Source organism: Lactuca sativa, chromosome 8 (genome assembly GCF_002870075.4).
Source record: "Lactuca sativa cultivar Salinas chromosome 8, Lsat_Salinas_v11, whole genome shotgun sequence".
Taxonomy (NCBI): domain Eukaryota; kingdom Viridiplantae; phylum Streptophyta; class Magnoliopsida; order Asterales; family Asteraceae; genus Lactuca; species Lactuca sativa.
The window spans coordinates 205,714,594-205,734,406 of NC_056630.2; the positions used below are offsets into that span (position 1 = coordinate 205,714,594).

A 19,813-nucleotide genomic window follows, 5' to 3' on the forward strand; every position below is an offset into this window, starting at 1 on the left:
GTTTAGCAAGATGTAGAAATCATAAAAGAGAACTCGTGCATAAATAGACCGTCTTAATCCGACTTCATATGAGGAAGTTCTGATTTTTCAAAGTTTCAGTATAGCAGTATGCGACAAAGAAACTGAAGTTTAAATCAGTCAATTGTTAGGAAAAATATCTAAACGAGAATCGAAGATCTCGTAAATAGGAGTTCGTCAATATTAAGACAATTGAGAACGGAGGTCGTATGGGATAGTTATGATTTTTATATAGACTTTAACAATCTAAGCTTGTTAAAATTATAACTTTAAAAATAAAGTGAAAATTAGTTGACGGAGTCTAAATGAAAGTTGCAGATCTCGTCAATAGCTACAGGTGGATATAAAGAATGTCAAAACGGAGCTTGTATGAAGAGGATGCGAATTTTTGAAAACATTGATTTTTCACGCGCGCCGACAGGAGGTGTAACACTTCTGACAGCCGACGCGTACCACCCCAAGCATGCCACATGTCACCCAATGAATGAAGCCACATCAGAACCCCGACAAGAGGTGCGACACACCAAGACAAGAAGCGTGCCCCCCCCCCCTTCCAACCCTATATAAACTTTGTTTTGCATCCATTTTCTTCACCACTTTCTCCCGGTATCCTTTGGAACTCTCTCGTATCTCTAGTCCTTTTACTTTCTAGTTTTCGACTACTTTAGCGAGGCCTTTAAGCGTCTGAGAGATAGAGCTTTCGGTTTCGGAGTTCTGCCCGCATAATTTCCTGGTTTTCGCTAGAAACTCTACAAGCTAAGCTACGCTTATTTTATTTCGAGTGTAACTTATATTTATATTCATAGTCGTTATTATGAATACATAAATAAGATTTATCAGTGATTCCAAGTCATTATACTTATTGATCTACTTATGGGAGTGATATATGGGTTGGATCTAATGAGGTGTTTTGTTAGGGCCAAGATCCTCAACCCTATTCCGGATCCCATATCTTCAAGAACATTTACGATCCTGAACATATCTCAGGATCCCGGCCATTATTATTATTATTATTATTATTATTATTATTATTATTATTATTATTATTATTATTATTATTATTACTTCCTAACATCTCTAACGGATATATTTTTAGTCTCTTTCTCACATGTACAGAGTTAGTCAATATGAGACTCATTCTCAATGAAGAAGCACTTCAATCAGCCAAAAGACCCGGAATACCAAGTCAAACCAACGTGTTCATTGTTATTCAATAGGATCCCGGGAATATTAGACTTATTGTTACTTAGAATAGACTATAAATACACATGTATTTTGCACACAACATACACCTAGACTTATTGTAACAATTGTACTCGTATATTCATCATTTCATCTGTAACTCATCTTTCAATTAATACAAATTAACAAGGCAGGTGATCATTATCACTTCCCAATATTTTATGTCGGAGATCCTAACAAGGATCAAGGGCTTTCCTTGTAAACCACTTGTGTCACCTACTCTTTATTTGCTCACTTGATTCGATTACAACATCACATCCTCTCATATAATTTTGTTGATTTACACTTGATTAATTTTCAACCAAAACAATTTGGCACCTACCGTGGGGTCATGGTGTTCGTAATCCTCAAAAATCATGTCTATACAACCAATCCTTTCTTCCTCCTCTATTCCTTTTGTTCCTCCAAAAAATATTCCACCTCTTCCAAGTAGGTTGTCTGGCCAGAGGAAAACTTTTGATGTGCCAAAGAAGAATACTCCTCCGGTTGTTCCAGGATCCATGGGATCCCAAGATCCTCCTGTCTCGGTCTCCAATAACAAACTCTTCTCCATGATGAAGACGTTGACACGGCAGGTGGCTCAGCAACAGGGAAACAATTGAATGATGCTTAAGGAATTACAAAGGATAATGGCAGAGATCCGCAAACCTCAGGAGGTAACACCTTCAATCTTGCAACCGAGGATCCTAAATTTCGATAATCCAGGATCCATAGGGAAACACCCAGAATTGACAGGGAGAACAATCCAAAAACATCCAAACTCATGTGACCCATGATCTTGATGAAACCTTTAATACTCCTAATAATAGATATACTAGTAACTTCTTTAACAATAACATTGCCAATACTAACTCTATGGATCTTGATGCAGGAATAAGTCCAATTATGGCCAAAGAACTCCAACAACTAAAGCAAAGGATCTCAAGTGTACTGGGGATAGTCCATCCTATACCTGAAGCATCCCCCACCTGTCACATGATCTCAAGTCTTACTCCTTTGATAGTTGATACTGAAGTCCCAAAATGTTTCCAAACTCCCATCATGAAACCTTACGTTGGGAATACGGATCCTGAAGAACATGTGGCATAATAAAGGGAAAGAATGGAGATTATCCCCATTCCCTCATATTTGAAAAAAAAAGCTTGCATGTGCACGGGTTTTGGTTCGACCCTCGCATGATCATCCCTAAAATGGCTACTAAATGTACATCCTTACTCTATTACTTCATTTTCACATTTTAACAATCAATTTTCTTTTAGAAGAACTACTTAAAAGATCACTAATGATCTTTATCGAGTGATCTAGGATCCTAAGGAATCCATTAGGGACTTTGTGAACAGGTTCGGTAAGGAAGCCCTGACTATCCCCAACATTGGTATGGCAACTGTCACAGAAGCTTTCAAAATGGGTCTGAAGAAGTACTCTCTTTTTGTGAAGACTTTGTAATGACCCCATGCAAAAGGATAGACGAAGTCAGGAGCAGAACATTAAGGTTCATCAAGCTGTAAGAGGATAAAGAGATCATAGGAAGAAGAAACGAAAGATCCATAAAGAAAGATCAGGATCCGCCTAAGACCCTAGAAAAACCAGGATCCCCTTTTGTAGACTCCAAGGTAATCAATGGTATCTCTGGAGGTTCTAGCAGTTGTGGAACTTCTTATTCTATAGGAAAAATAAAAAGAAGAAAGCCCCTAGAAGAATACATTGGTCGTGAATGATAAGGAAATCACATTTGATGAAGCGGATAGGGAAGGCATCCAAGATCCCCACCATGACATATTGGTGATCACTCTCTTCATCGCCAACAACTTTGTCAAAAGGATCCTTGTCGATGGAGGATCCTCAGTCAACATCATAATCCTAGACGCATTGAAAAGGATGAACATCCCATAATACGAGATAGTTAAAAGGTCCTCAGTGTTGATAGGATTCAGTCGTGAAACAAAGCACACAGTCGGGGAGATCAAGTTACCTATATACATCGATGGGTAAATTCTATACACCGATTTTATGTAATTGATACCTTGTCTTCCTATAAAATTATATTAGGTGGACCATAGATCCATGACATGAACGAAGTACCATCAACGTACCTGTTTTGGTCAAAAATCGACAAAGCAGATATTAACCAAATTGCATGAGAGGCTGTGGTGTTGTAGGTGAAGTGATTAATGAAAATAGAACAAGACTACACAAGTGATTTACAAGGAAATCCCATGATCCTTTCTAGGATCTCCGACATAAAACCTTGGGAGGTGATAATGATCACCTGTCTTGTATGATCTTATTGATTTGAACATAAATTACAGAGAAGAGCTCGATAATACGATTACAAATGATAAAGTGAGTCTAGATAAGTAAGGTTTCAAAGAATTGTCCCCGTTATGTGTGTTTTACAGGTGTATTTATAGTCTAGATTAAGTAACTAAATGTACGATATTTCCAGGATCCTGCTGAACTGGTATTTAAAACGTGCTTTGACTTGGTATTTTCGAGTCTTAAGCCTGGTTGGACTGATTATTCGTTGTGAATGAGTCTTATGTTGACCATTTCTGCACATGTGACAAATAAACAAGAAATATAGTCAAAACAACGTATAAGAACCACTTTATTACATATCTAACTTTTATTTTATTTAATGATCAGAAAAGTTTGTTTGTGAGATACTTGAAAGAAATAAACCATCCAAGAGCCAATACCATCTCAAAAGAAACTATCATACCACAACTACTTGAAATGCCATGGAGAACAGTTAATAATAAAGTTGATTGTAGGTCCTTTGCAATGAGACATATGGAGACCTATATGGGACAACCAATCTCAAAGTGGAAACCAGGTCTTTATAAAGAAAGTGCAATTCAACAAACTACTTTATAGAAGCTCAGGAAAAGGTATGTGCACCGAATGTTAACTTCTGAAATTAACATGTTGAAGGCTAAGGTGTTGGATCTTGCCGAAAATATCAAAATGTGGAATTCACAGTGCGTACCGCTCATGCATAGAAGGCTATGCAAACAATCCAAAAAAAGGTTAAAATAATATTGATGATTGTTTGTGATGAAGTGTGATGATATAAGAGAACAGTTTGTGATGAAGTTGAATACTTTTGGAGGACATGCAAGATAATTTTATGAAACAAGTTTGTGAACAAGTTTTAGATGGTTTCTCAAGTGTTTTTGAATATCGTTTAAATAATGTGTGAAATGCATGTGAACAGGTTTTATTATTTTGTGTTGAATGATTATGTAATACAAACAAGTTTGCTTATTTTTGTTAGTTTTTTATATTCAAATATTTTCAAAGTTTATGATAATGATTTATGAAAAAGTGTGATTGTTTATGATAGTTTTCAATTTTATTTATGTTTATTCATAAATGAATACCAATATGATATATTCATTTACATTTAATATGTAAATAATAACGTCTTCAATCATAAGTGAAAACAAATATGATATATTCATTTATGATTAACTTATTAATCATATGTAAATTTAACAAAGTTCACCTATAAATATAACTTATTTATTAGTAAAATAGTAAATAAATATCATGTATACATCATATTTGTATTCATTTACGATGTATTCATTTCTGGTAGTTTTCAATTTTATTTTTGTTTATTCATAAATGAATACTAATATGATATATTCATTTAAATTTAATATGTAAATAAAAACATCTTTAATCATAAATGAGTACAAATATGATGTATTCATTTATGATTAAGTTAGGAATAATATGTGAATTTAACAAAGTTCAAATACGAATATAACTTATTTATTAGTAAATTAAAAAAACAAATATGATATATTCATTTATAATTAACATGTATTTCACATATGAATTTTACATATCAATATAAATATCTTAAGTAGTAGCTTCTGATAAATCCATAATGATACAAGAATATTGTATTATTAAAACATGAATATAACTATAAAAATACATATGAATATATTTGTCTTTATTATTCACTTACTAAGTAATTTTTTATAATTATTATTTGCATGTATTCAAAAATGAATAGAACGAAATAACATAAAAAAAAAAAAAAAACAAAAAGCCTAGATGTCTTGTGTTGATTGAGCAATTGCAATAGTTACCGAACATGTACGTAAATTGTGAGAAACTTGTTCTCCACATCCTAAGCACATTTTATGTTCTTTTTTAGAATTAACATATGCTATTTCACCTGCACTTGGAATTCTTTTCTTGATTTTAGAACCTTTGTTGTTTTGAACTTGTCGAACATGAATATTAATCTCTTCTGGAATAGGAACAGAAACACTCATAAGCTTGCATACGACTTCACCATCCGTCTTGCTTTTCAATCCAACAGATGTATAATCACTATCAGTTCCCTTCAACAATATTTTTTGTTTCTCAACAAACAAATCCAACTTCTTTTTTTCTTCTCTTACAGTATTCAAACATTATTCAAAACTATAATATGAATTATTGACTAGCTTCACATTCTCATGATCCCCTAAATCGGATTGATGAGAACTATAATGATAATTTCTTGATATCACGTCCTTTCTCCATCTTTTCAGAATGCACCTTTCAGGAATTTCTTTAACACCGCGTCTCATCATTATTGTGAAAGCATGTTTGCATAAAATACCCATATGATTGAAACGTAACGACCCAAATTTTCAAAGAAAATTTTCATTTTTAAATAGTCAAAACATTTTCAGTAACTCACAAAATCTCAAGAATAATTGTTTTCAGATTCATAACATCTATAATTTTATTTCAAATATCAGAGTGTCCCATAAAAACCACCTGAGAGAGTACATGTCGCGCCATCAAGCCTTGCGCTTGCCCTTCGGCTCAGAAGTACCTGAAACAATCAACAAAATGTAAGCTAATGCTTAGTGAGTTCCCCAGAGCATACCCTATACAATCCATATAATCACATAACCATATTGGCTATAAAAGCTACATAAACCACATAATCCATGCATATAACATATAGGGATGTCGTGGGCTCGTCCCCAGGGTCTTACTCCAGGATGCCATGGGCTCTCCACATGGTCTTACACCTAAGTGACATGTGCTCTCTCATGGTCTTTAATAGGAAAGCCATAGGCTCTCCACATGGTCTTACAACTGGTTGCCATGGGCTCTCCCATGGTCTTTAGTAGGAAAGTCATGGGCTCTCCATATGGTCTTACATCCAGGTGTCATGGGCTCTCCCATAGTCTTCAATATAAGCATACCACATATACAACTAGCATATTTCCTAGCACATAACCAATTATCATGCCTCATAATATAACTTCAGCTAGTGTACCATATATCATAAAATGGGCCGGCCTTGGTGCCATCGACCCATTGGTATGGTATAAGATTAGATCGGATAAGTCCCCACGCGCAGCTCCAACTTAACTGCCTATAGCCATCATGTGATTAACTTGTTAAACTCCCGAAATACCATAAATACCCTCAAATTCAACCCTAGTCAAATTCCAAGTCAACAGTCAAGGTCAACAATCCATGTTAACCCCAACTCGTCGAGTACATCTAGCAACTCGCTGAGTTACCTTAGTAATTCATCAACTTGCTGAGTTACCTGAATAACTCGTCGAGTTCCTTAATGTCAAGAAGAACGAAAACTCATGTAGACGTAAAACCCTAATCCATCACCAAAACCACTCAGAATCTCAAAAACAGGTAAACCCGACCTGACTCGTCGAGTTGCCTAAGCAACTCGTCGATTCCCTTCAAACCTCTTTCAGTTCAGTCCTTTCCAGTGGGATCCAAGGCTCCAAACTACAGATCCAACCCCTTGTGGTATAGTTACCACATAAAGTTGCAAACTTTACGTGCATGCAAGGCCTCCCAAGGCTAAAACACTAAAACTAGGGTTCATACAACACTTAGGACATGGAAAAGGGCTTAGACTAGGTAAAGGAAGCAACTTTATGTCATGAAAGACCTAGAGGTGTCCAGATCTAGAACCATATCCTTATGACAAGTCCAAATCCGATTTTAACACCCTTTTTGCACCAAAAGTGGTCATATTCTTCCATAAGATGGGATCTAGTCAAAAAGAGATCAAGGTAGCAACTTTTTACCTCTAACTGGATGCTAACAACTGGTAGATGTCGGATCCAAGCCTTCTCCTCACTTCAATCTCTTCACTCTCCAAGTTTCCTTCCAAAAAGCTTAATATTCACTCTCCAAAGCTAACACACACTCAAGAAAGCACCAAAACGCGACTAGGGTTTCTCTTTGGACTGGAAGAACAATGAAAGAGGCTACAAATGAGCCATAAGTTCTTTAAATAGGGTACACCCCCCTGAAAATTAGGGTTTTCCTCTACAGCACCTACTCGTCGAGTCGAGGCCCTCCGACTAGTCGAGTAGGTTCTAAATCCCGCGTCCTCATAAATGAACTCTACCCGATGAGTTGGAGCTCCCCAGCTCGTTGAGTCCTAGCACAAAACCCTAAATTAGAGAATTAAATGATACCTGGAACAGGCGTTACATGAAATATTCACAATTGTAATTTATTTCTTTCTCTTCAACTTTTATTTTAACCTGATACAAAAACATAATAAAAAAATGAAAAAAAGAATTTATACATAATTTATACATTTAAAATCATATATAAATATTCATATTCATATATGAATAATCATATATAAGTATTCATATATGAATATCCAATCATATATAATAATTCATATTCATATATGAGTAATCATATATATATATATATATATATATATATATATATATATATATATATATATATATATATATATTCATATATAATAGGCACATTATAAATATTCATATAAGAAATTAAATTCATATCTGAACATGTTCTAATTTAAAATGATCAGAATATTCATATATGAATATTCTCATATTTATGTATAAAAATTACATTATTCATAAAAAAACTATTCAATTACCATGAATTCATTTTTAAATTCATGTTTACTGTTGTGTTGCACACTATAAACTTCCCACCCATCTTTAATACCAACATTGGAGTATGTACAGGAAAAAAGTTGCTTTATATATTTCCTTTTGCACCTCAAAAAACAATGTACTTGTATAAACTTTTGATGCTTGTAGTTCTATTTCTCGAGGTGTTTCCATTTTATATGATGCTTTCTTTGTTTCCTTATCAAGCTCTCGTTGAGTATTCATTTGATTTTGAATAGTAGTGTTGTAATTCATCTTGAAATTCAAAAGTAAATTCTCACTTTCAGAGTAGGTATTAAAGAAATAATTCATACTCTCTGACCTCGACGTAGTCTTCATCAACCCACACAGTGGGATATCGTTAAAAAAATATCCAGGTATCCATGAATCACATTTTGTAAGCATGTCTTTAAACCATCTCGTGTCTTCAAGATTGAATTCCTTCATAAGCAAATCCCACATCACCTCAAAGACATTAGGTTTCATATTCATGTCCCAAACAAGCTTCGAGAATCATTTTCTAAAGTTTGTGTTCGTAAATAAATCATATGATATCTATATTAAAACAAAAATAAGTAAACTTCTATATTTATTCATAAATGAATAAATAATAGTAATAAGTAAAATAATAATAAATATTCACAAATGAATATACTAATATTTGAAAAAATTACTATATTCATCTATGAATAACTAATACTATGTAACATATTTGAAATATATTAAAATAATACCATGTTATTCAACTTCTTCATTATATGTTGCATACATAATCGGTGCTTTGAATTAGGAAACACATTCTCAATAGTTTGTTTTATTGTCACATCTTGATCAATTAAAACTAGTGTTGGTTTTTTCCCAATAGTTTTAAGAAACGCTTTAAGCAACCAAGAGTATGAAACAAGAGTATGAATCAATGTTTTCACTGCTTAGCAACCCCGCTCCAATAGTAACTGATTTTTTATAGTGGTCAATAGCAGTAAATGGAACAAAAACCATTTGATACCTATAACACAAAAAAAAAGTCTTAATTAAAGTAAATGTTTTATGTATTCATAATTGAATATAAAAATATTCATGTATAAATAGAGTTACAATATGTATGAATATTAAACATAAAGTTAAAATATTCATATATTAATAAGATATAAAAAAACTAGATATAATAACTTACTTATTTGTTCGAAAAGTCGCATAAAATGAGATAACATCACCAAATTCAACATAATATGTCTTCTCCATTTCATCAATCCAAAACATAGAGTCCAAAACATCATCTTGACAATTAAACTCAAATTAATAATTTGGATAGTGAGCTCGACAGTCATTCATTGTGTTTACTATCAACTGGGCATCTTTATAACCTATAACCTTGTTGATATCTATCCTTAAATTTTTCTAGTCAACTATTGTGGGCTTTACAAACTCATACCCACCTCTCAGACTTGCCTTCAACTTATGAGCCATATTTGGGCCTATTTTTTATGTGGAAGCACACACTATAAACTCTTTTTCTGAATATGACATTTGTCTCGCTTTTTTTAAATCACTTCTCTTCTTAAATGGATGGTTGTCAAGTTCATCAAACTGAGAAACTTCATAATTTGGAGTTCCATACACATATTCAAATATAATCTTTGCTTGATAACCAATAAATCTTGAATTTGACTTTCGTTTCCTCCTAACATCACTTGTACCTAATGTCTTACAAGATTTCTTTTTATTTTTGCCACCACGATTACATATAACATGTTTCTTCTTTATAATATTGTTATCAAACCTTGTATGTATGCTCAATCTCACATCAAAACCACCAATTTAAGCATATATAGAATACATTTTTATGGCCAACTTTAATGATTTGAAGATTAAACATTCAAATGGAATAAATTGAACAGGTACATCTGACTTATAGACGTGTTCTCCAATTACATTACTATAATCATCTACTAAACTCGAAGATTCACCTGATAAAAAACTTATAAAATCTAAATCAATCTAGTGACACTTTATTATAATCAATAATAAACACAAAGGCACTCTTTATTCCCATATGAATAAACCAAAAAACAATGTTTATTAATGCATGAATAAAACAATCATATATGAACACATGAAATTCGTATGATTCAAAAAATATAAAATAAAAACAACATTAATTCATATATGAATAAGATGAAAATAATAATAAATTCGAATTTCCAATTATCACACATTTATTCATATATGAATAAGACAATAATTTATTTAGATTTACAGATTCATATGTAAATACATGATACTCACAAAAATTAAAAACAACATAAAAATTCAATTAGTGATACCTTCAATAAATGAGTTCGTAACATCTTCTTCTCCACTCTCACACATCGAAGAATATAAATCACCATAAATAACACTCGAATTTGACATAATAAACCAACTGAACTGTAATAAGCAACAAAAACAATCTTAATATCGATGAAAATCATGATAAAATAAAATAGAAATTGAACGACAACAAATTGTATATATGAAAACCTGATCAATTTCGAATTTGTCTCACTACAGAGCCTCAAACGATTTGCTTGAAAATTAAATCAGTTCCTATCAGATGATGCAATTGCAATAGAGATCATATGAAAACATGTTTTGTTTTGAATATGTCTCACTTCAGAGCGTAAAAACGATATGCTTGAAAATTTAATCAGTTTCGATCAGATGATGCAATGGAAATACAAATCTCACACTTCACAACAAATATCTGATGAAACAATTGCAATACAGATGTGAAACTCCACGATAAATGCATAAAATGACTCAAATTGAACGAATACGTGTAATTGCTAACAAATTATATAAAGAAAGAATCTTGATAATGAATTATGATACATCCGATTCAAACGAGATAAAGTATAGCGAATTTTGATTGAAAAGGAAGAAAGAATAATAGGATTGATATTCAATATCTGAGAAAATTGGAAACTAAATATGAACAAGAAAGAAGAAATCTAAAAAGTGACTAATTTACATGCATACCCTTAATGAATAAATGATTTGCATGTTTTTAAGGTTTACATGTTAGTTAAATAATTGGCTGAGAATGATTCTCACATTCTCAACATTTTTGATTTTCTCAATTGAATATATATATATATATATATATATATATATATATATATATATATATATATATATATATATATATATATATATATATAGAGAGAGAGAGAGAGATAGGTTCAAATGTTTCCAATAACTATTGTATGCATGAATTAACCAATCAAAATTTAGGAAAAAAGAAATCATTAATTAAATTAATAAGAGTAAATTAGTAATATTACATATATGTATTAATTAATATCCAAAATTATCCATTTATTTAAGGGATCAATTTTTATTTATCTATTAAAACCTTACTCTACCATTTCATCGTCAGTCATCGACGCTACAGCCACTTTTTCATCGTCCATCTCCGTCTTAAATTGTCTTCCTCCGCATCTCTGTTGTTGGCCACCGTCGTCTTTAAGCCAACCACTCTCCTCTGACGAAAACATTTTCGACAACCTTCGTGATTCCTCTTTTGGAAACGTTTCTATAACCCTAGTATGGCTGATTTCTATACCGCCACATTGTGATCTCCATTATAGTTGGTTTATTTTATGAATAAAACAATAAAATATTGATGAATTGAACACCAAAGTATTGAAGGTATGTATTCGTGTTCCTGTTTATTTTATAAGAATAAATATTTGTCGAGCGACTCTCCTTTATTGAATTAAGGACGACTGTTGTGTTTAGTGACTTTGTATGCATGAATTAAGTTTTCATAAAATGTTTGTGATGAAAATTCATACATAGGGTAAAATATTTCTTCTTTTTACATGATTATCAAATACTTATTACCTCCACTAATGGTTTATTTATTGCTTTTATATTGTTGATTGTTTTTCATTTTTAATCATTAGTTTATTGTTTGCCAATTTTTTTATGAAATAGGTTATAAATCTTAGTTGTTAATTGTTTATTGTGTTAAAGTAGGATTGTTTGTAAAAGAGTTTGATCCGACGAAGCTTCAATGAAGAAATTATCTAATTTAATAGCAAGTTGTTGTGTATAGTTATGAATTGGGATCTCGATAATAAGTCATGTTTATGATGTATTTGGTTATAAATAATGATTTTTTTTTCTTGTTTTCCTATTAGGTTTCTTCATTCGGGACATGTTTAGGCCTTTTTCTTAAAAAGAACTCATGGAAAGTTTGGTATTCTACCAATACAATTTATAATGAATATTATTTTAAACCTGCAAATTTTTATAGAATGAGAAAACACAATATTCTTTTAGAATGAGGTTAGTAACACTCATCAATTTGATGCCTATTATTCTGACAAAATTCGATTTCAATCTCCTTTTTTGTCAAGATAGGAACAGTAAAAAAACATTCTTTGATGTATTTTTTTTTTCATATAGAAGAAAATAATATTATTTGAGTGAATTCTGTTGTGTACTCTATCAGAATTTATTTGTATAAATGCATTATATCATAATGTCTTTAAGAATGTTTGTTGACAAGTATATTTGCTTAACTAGTAATAATAACGAGTAATGTATGTTATTCTTTCAGAATGCCTTCAATAAGGAATCAAATATATATTATACAAGAGAAAGACTTGGAATGGAGTTCAAAAACAAGTATATTTACGAAAATTACATTCTTACCATAATCCATCACATTTTCGTAAGAATAGTTGGATTCAATTCGATTATTTGGACCATTGAAGAAGATCAAGTGCATTTATAAATAATTTTATATTTAAGAATGCAATTTTATAAGAATTTTATTCATTTTTATGACATTCTCTTAGAATATTTCTAATTATATTAAAATAGGTTGTTATTCTGTAAGAATATGTATTAATGTGTATTTAAGTTCGGATGTCTATGAATACATATAAAAATGTTGTTATTAGTCAAATAAGGGTTCAAAAAAATGATCATTTAATAATATTCTAATAGAATATCATTCTGACATAATCACAAAACATCATTCTAACTAAATAACATTCTGATAGAATAAAATCGGTTTATGCTTACAAATTACGTTTGAAATTGAATTAATTTATAAAATCATACTTTTTTAGTCAAGAGCATTAATTATTCCCTAAATCTCGAATTTTCCTTTTTATAATTTTTTTTAATTGACTATAATACCCTTATAATGAATTTATATGGTTTTTTTGTGTTATCTTTAATTTAGTAATATTTATTAATCACTTACTTAAAATAACTAAAATGATTGGACCACAATCGACCATACATGCACACAATACTTATCAAAAACACAATAACTTAACCCTATATATATATATATATATATATATATATATATATATATATATATATATATATATATATATATATAGAGAGAGAGAGAGAGAGAGAGAGATGTAAGTTCAATTGAGAAAATAAAAAATGTTGAAAATGGAAATCATTCTCAGTCAATCATTTATTTTTGCCGCAAAACCCTCCATTGTACCGAGCGAAAGGAAACATAGTTTTTTCTTTTTTTAATTTTTAAGTAGCTATTTTTATCAAAACACTATTTTAAATATATCAAAATTCATAATCTTTTATTCTATACAAATAGACATCTCAATTAAAAAATGTTGAAAATGAAAATCATTCTCAGTCAATCATTTATTTTTGCCGCAAAACCCTCCATTGTACCGACCGAAAGGAAACATAGTTTTTTCTTTTTTTAATTTTTAAGTAGCTATTTTTATCAAAACACTATTTTAAATATATCAAAATTCATAATCTTTTATTCTATACAAATAGACATTCATATTGATATAGTTTTAAGATAAAATATTTTTTCTATAGTTTCAGCTTTCGTTATTCATAAATGAATAAAAATGTATCAGATTTTATTACAATACATTCGTTAATTACTTATGAATAAAAAGTATGCTTAATTTTTTTTACAGTTTAACTATCATTCATATATGAATGAAACATGTATTAGCTCTTCTCACAAGTTATATTCATATAAGAATGGTGCATTTATCAGAATTTTGTTACAGTTCATTTGGTATTCATATATGAATAATGAGTTCGAATTTTCAAAATGTTTCGTCTTTTATTAATATACTACTTATTCATATATGAATAACAAATTAACTGTAACATAAATTTGATAAATGTTTTATTCATATATATATATGAATATAACATATGACGTTAGTTGATATATGTTTTATTTATATATGAATATAACATGTGACGAAATATGATGTAAAAAATTTATTTTAGGTAAGAAAATTTTAATATGTGTTATATTCATATATAAATGATACTTAAACTGTAAAAAAGAATTAAACATATTTTTATTCATAAGTGAATATTGAATGTATTTTAATAAAAATTTAATTCATTTTTATTCACTTATGAATAATGTGAACTGAAACTATATATATATATATATATATATATATATATATATATATATATATATATATAATCTTAAAACTATCAATATAGATTTATATTTATAAAGAATAAAAAATTTTGAATTTTGATATATTTAAATTAATTTTTTGATAAAAATGACTACTTAAAAATTTAAAAAAAAAAAAAAAAAAAAAAAAAAAAAAAAAAAAGACTATGTTTTTATATATATTAAGGTGATGATTACCATAGTTTAAGTAAATATGTTTGGTTTGAAAACACACGTGTATCTGTTGCCCATTTTCTCCGGCACACCCAAATGTTTTGCGGCAAAATAAATATGTGGCTGAAATTGATTCTCTCATTCTCAACTTTATTTTTCCTCAGTTGAACTCTCTCTCTCTCTCTCTCTCTCTCTCTCTCTCTCTCTCTCTCTCTCTCTCTCTCTCTATATATATATATATATATATATATATATATATATATATATATATATATATATATATATATATATATATATATATATATATATATATTCTTATCTATAGCAATTATTTCTCTAAACAAAAACATAATTAAATTAAATACCATATGATAATTGTTTTTAGTGATTTGATATACTTATCTAAAAGTAGCCTTTAAATAGATAAGAAAGTTATGTATGATAAACATCATGAAATATGTAATTATGTTTATGACTCATATTATAATCAAATAAATAAATATCAAATAATGTTAAAAAACAATAAAATAATAATTAATAAACATATTTAAAATACATAAAAAGATATAGCTACTGATATTACATTTATTACGATGTTAGAATGAAGAATATATAACAAACATATTGAATATATATACATGTCGACACCTGTAGTTTTTAGGTGGTCTAAACTCAATTGGTTAAGTTAGATTGAATCGTCAAATTCTTTGTCTGCTACTTATTTGAATCTTATAATATATCTTAATGTTTTAAATGTAATTAAAATAATATCCTCAATATGTTTGAATAAATCCATTTGATCCAATTTGCTTGAAAAAAACAAACTTTCATGATTGCAAACATGAAATAATCTTGTGATGCTCTAGCTATCCTCATGTATGTATCTTACTTAATTCATAATACATCGTTTGTGTGGCCTTAAGCCTTCTAACAAACGGACATGACTCTAAAAAACAATTTGAAAAATAAGGGTATGTTTGGTAAAATAATTGGTAATCGAAAGTTATAACTTGTAGATAAAAGTTTGAAACTTGAAGTTACAATTTTTATTTATACAAAAATATTCAATAAAAAGTTGTAAGCTTTTTATATTTATAAATAAATAAAACATAAAAGTTAAAAGTTTTTAAAAACTAATTCTATTTAAAAAATAAAATATCAGGCTTGTACTTTCAAACAATTTTTTTTAATTTGTAAATTTTTTATTTTGAAAACTGAAAATTAAAAACTCTTAAAAAAAGTTTATTGTATGATTATACCTGAAAGTCACTATTAGTAAATAATCAGATCTTGTAATTGACCATTAAACCAACATCTTGTATGATGAGGAATTATTTGAAATATAAAGTGACACTCAATGAATAATCAACGTCGTACTACTTCACATCAATAGTTTTCTGGATCATTGTCACCCAAAACTATTAAGACATTCTCCCAAATAAAACATTGTATGTCAATTTTATGATACCACTTTATTTATAAAGACAAAATCACACCTATTTGTACTTTTTTTTCTTTTTCAATGTTAATTTTTATACTGGTTATTGGGATTATAGATTAATTAGTTCATATGAAGTGATGGTGAATTAGCTTATTTTAGCATAACTTTAAGATGAAGTCAAGGAAAACCGAAAGAAAACAAATATTATAAAAATTCATTAGTCGTAACTTGCGCATATGAAAATGTATTAAATTTTAAGGTTGAAATCGTTTTTATCATTTAATATTTTATTTTATGGGGTTTTGTATGATATAAAATATAATTAAGGATTTTAAAAGTAAATATAAGACCATAAGATAGATAATAAACATGGTATATACAAGTAAAACATGAGTGACAAAGGAATTTTGATTTAGAGAAGGAATTTTGGCATAACTCAAAATAGATATTCTTTGAGGTGACTTTTTATGTGATTGCTCTTGTTCTTAAATAAATAGGTGTTTTTTTTTTGTATTTTTATATTTTATAATATATGTATACACATAAACTTATGTATGTAATACACATAAATGCATGTATATAAATACATATATGGTTGTGTGTGTGTGTGTGACTGTGTGTGTGTTTATATGTTGATGTTATGATGCTTCCATTTCTTATATTAAACATGTGATTGGTATACTAGTATATTCATCTAACTTATGATCAATAATTATTTATCTTTCGATCTGTTTATATAACAAATTGTTATCGTTTTAAGGACAAAAAAAGAAAATATAAAACATAATATTGTAGTTCACATGATGGTACTAGTACCATTTCCCATGTGCATGCATGAATCCCTCATTTAATGGTTTTGTAAGTTGTCATTTTCAAAAAAATGGCAAAGATGGCAATTTGTAGCACATAAACAACTATCCTTCCAATCTTATCTCTTCGAGCTAAGAGATGCTTATGGTTCAGTTTAATTTGGTTTCCACTAAAATGGAACCATATTGAAAGGTGTCTTGGCCCTAAAAAAACCAATTGTACATCGGCTTTATAATGCCAAAGTTATGAAAGCATGAAGAAGAAATTTGCTTAATTTCGCAGTATAATAGCAAAAGAAAAAAAAAATCAAAATACATATCTAACAAGGCTTATTAGAATGCAACAAATGACATGAAAAGACCTCAAATAATTAATTAGGTAAATAACTTACATATGTATATGTTACAAATATAATGTCTTATCAAGATACAACTTGGTTGACTTTAAATTTGAGGATATGTCGCAATAAATTCCCATATAGAGAGGGAATAAACAACATTAAATAAACAAAATCTCCCAAAATCAATAATGTTCATCAAAAATGTTATAACAGTAAAAAAATTTAATAGAACCATCAAGTTCATATTGATCAACATCAACACGATATGACGTCAATGATACCAGAACCAAATATTTAGAATCTAATGAATCGACAATGTTAAAACTCATCAATTCTCTTACATCTCTAAGTCCTAAAGTACTCAATATCAAGAAATCCATCATCAAACCTTACATGGAATACACATTGTAATAAGGATTAGGCTATAAATCTTAGTAAAATATGCCATTGCTTATCTACATCACCACAGTAAGGGTACTTCCATGTCTCTATAGAATAATAACAAGAGCCACACTTCGGGATCCTACTTTTTATCATCATTTGGTGGGCTCTCGAGTATACCTTAAAGCTACTCGTATGGTTCATGTTTATTATATACACATAGTTACTCAATTTATCATTGTCTTTTGCTCTTATAGTTACATCGGATTTTTTGCATCATAGGGTATCACAAGGTAACAATGTAACTATGCTTCATGATCTTTATTTCTCATATACATCATCTCAAACCCTTTCGAGCTACTAGATGAGACTTAATATATCTTCGTTGTTGCATTTTATGTGGATAATCTCTTATCTCTTGAAGTAATAAGAAACATTAATTATCAATAGATCCAACATTGAAACTAAATACCATGCCTTAGCTAATACCATTGAAGAGTTTATTTAGTTATGTTCACACTTATTTGGTATATGGGTTGTTAGAGTTAAATATATGGATCAAGTTGTAGTTTGATACTTACTTTAGATCACTATATAGCATAAATATAATTATGGTCACAACCATTTGGGATTTATAGTTATTCTACTTTGAGGTGAACTTCATGTGATGTAGTATAGAATTCATCAATGCACATAGACCAAATAAGCTCATATATATTAATATTTACACATGAGTATAGTAACTTCGATAAATAAGTGTTATCTCCCCAATGAATAAACATATAATAGAATTGAGGTTCTTGATCTCATTAGAGAATGGTAACTATAACGTCCTCGCATTTCGGTTAGAAGACAAGTGTACATATTTTGGATGATGATTTAACGTTATGAAGAGATAAAGAATGTCATGGAATTGGAAAATAATGGAACTAATGAGATGTTTAATATGAAAGTATTCTCTAAATATCATATTTGGATGCAAGTACTCAGGAGAGTCTTTTACCTAAACATGTGCATATTTATATGGGTCTTAAAGTAACTAGTTTATCTGGAAATATACAGACCTATATTTTTCCATCATGATGTACATTTTGTGTCATTGCTTGTTGACTTGCTTCCATTAGTCTAGATGTGATCCAAGTCAGTTTAATGTTTATACACTCTATAAAATATCTTAGGATGTAAATGGTATAAGGAATTAAGTGTTTATGTCAAGAAGGGGGCAAAATGCAAAGTATGTTGTTATTTCTTCCAAGTATGGGACAAAATTGGAAATATACGAAATCACCTATATATCATCATTATGTGAGTTCTAAATACACTTATGTGAATGATAAATTACTAGTTTGATCTTTGACTTTAAGAAGTCAAATTTGAAGATTTGTGCTAAGAAATGAGAAGTGGCATTATGAGGCTAATGAAATGAGAAGTTAGTCACAACTTAATGTGTCAATTAAAAGGAATGATGATAAAGATTGATAATTCAGTGGCGAAGTGTTATCATTAGCGTTATGGGACATATAGTGAACATATAACCTTAGAGAATTAAGAAGTATATGTAGTAAAGTATACAAGTGGTACGATTGAATGCTTGATAAACTATTTACCCTAACGAATTGAAACAAGATGCATACCAGAGTTTCAAAAGAGGTACAAAGCTAAAAGAAAGAATTGGAATGAAGATAAGGCGATAATGATGTTGAAAGAATATATTTGGTCTTATGCACAAATTTGGAACTTAAAAAAATACAAGTTGAGAGTAAGCTTTGAGGTTAACCTAAGGGCTAGTACAGAGACACATTTTCCCATTTTAAGGTACTACATGTCGCAAATGATTGAACTTGTTTTCTAGCATAAGATTTATCTTATCAGTAAAACTATGAATGTATATTTGAAAAGCATCATTTGAAATGCATATACTTAAAAAGTCTAGTATGCTTTTATTATTATTATTATTATGCATTATACATGAAGATTTGTTACAA

General features: G+C 29.5%; 1 protein-coding gene across 1 annotated transcript; it reads right to left on the reverse strand.

The window, feature by feature from the left end:
• Positions 1-5,327: 5,327 nt before the first annotated feature.
• LOC111915270 (uncharacterized) lies at positions 5,328-8,696 on the reverse strand. The gene is made up of 4 exons (XM_052766645.1): positions 8,330-8,696; positions 8,189-8,250; positions 7,756-7,808; positions 5,328-5,679 (listed from the first exon to the last, which is right to left on the reverse strand). The coding sequence occupies exons 1-4, from the start codon at positions 8,694-8,696 to the stop codon at positions 5,328-5,330; spliced, it is 834 nt and encodes a 277-aa protein (XP_052622605.1).
• Between the last annotated feature and the right edge of the window lie 11,117 nt (positions 8,697-19,813).

Bases quoted from the DNA above. Each gene is read 5' to 3' on its own strand.
- LOC111915270 (XM_052766645.1), bottom strand. From the start codon at position 8,696: ATGAATATGAAACCTAATGTCTTTGAGGTGATGTGGGATTTGCTTATG. The intron at 8,251-8,329 runs GTACATTGTTTT...TTGGTATTAAAG, and splicing joins AGCATCAAAAGTTTATACAA to ATGGGTGGGAAGTTTATAGT. The intron at 7,809-8,188 runs GTAATTGAATAG...TTTTTGTATCAG, and splicing joins AATTTAAAAATGAATTCATG to GTTAAAATAAAAGTTGAAGA.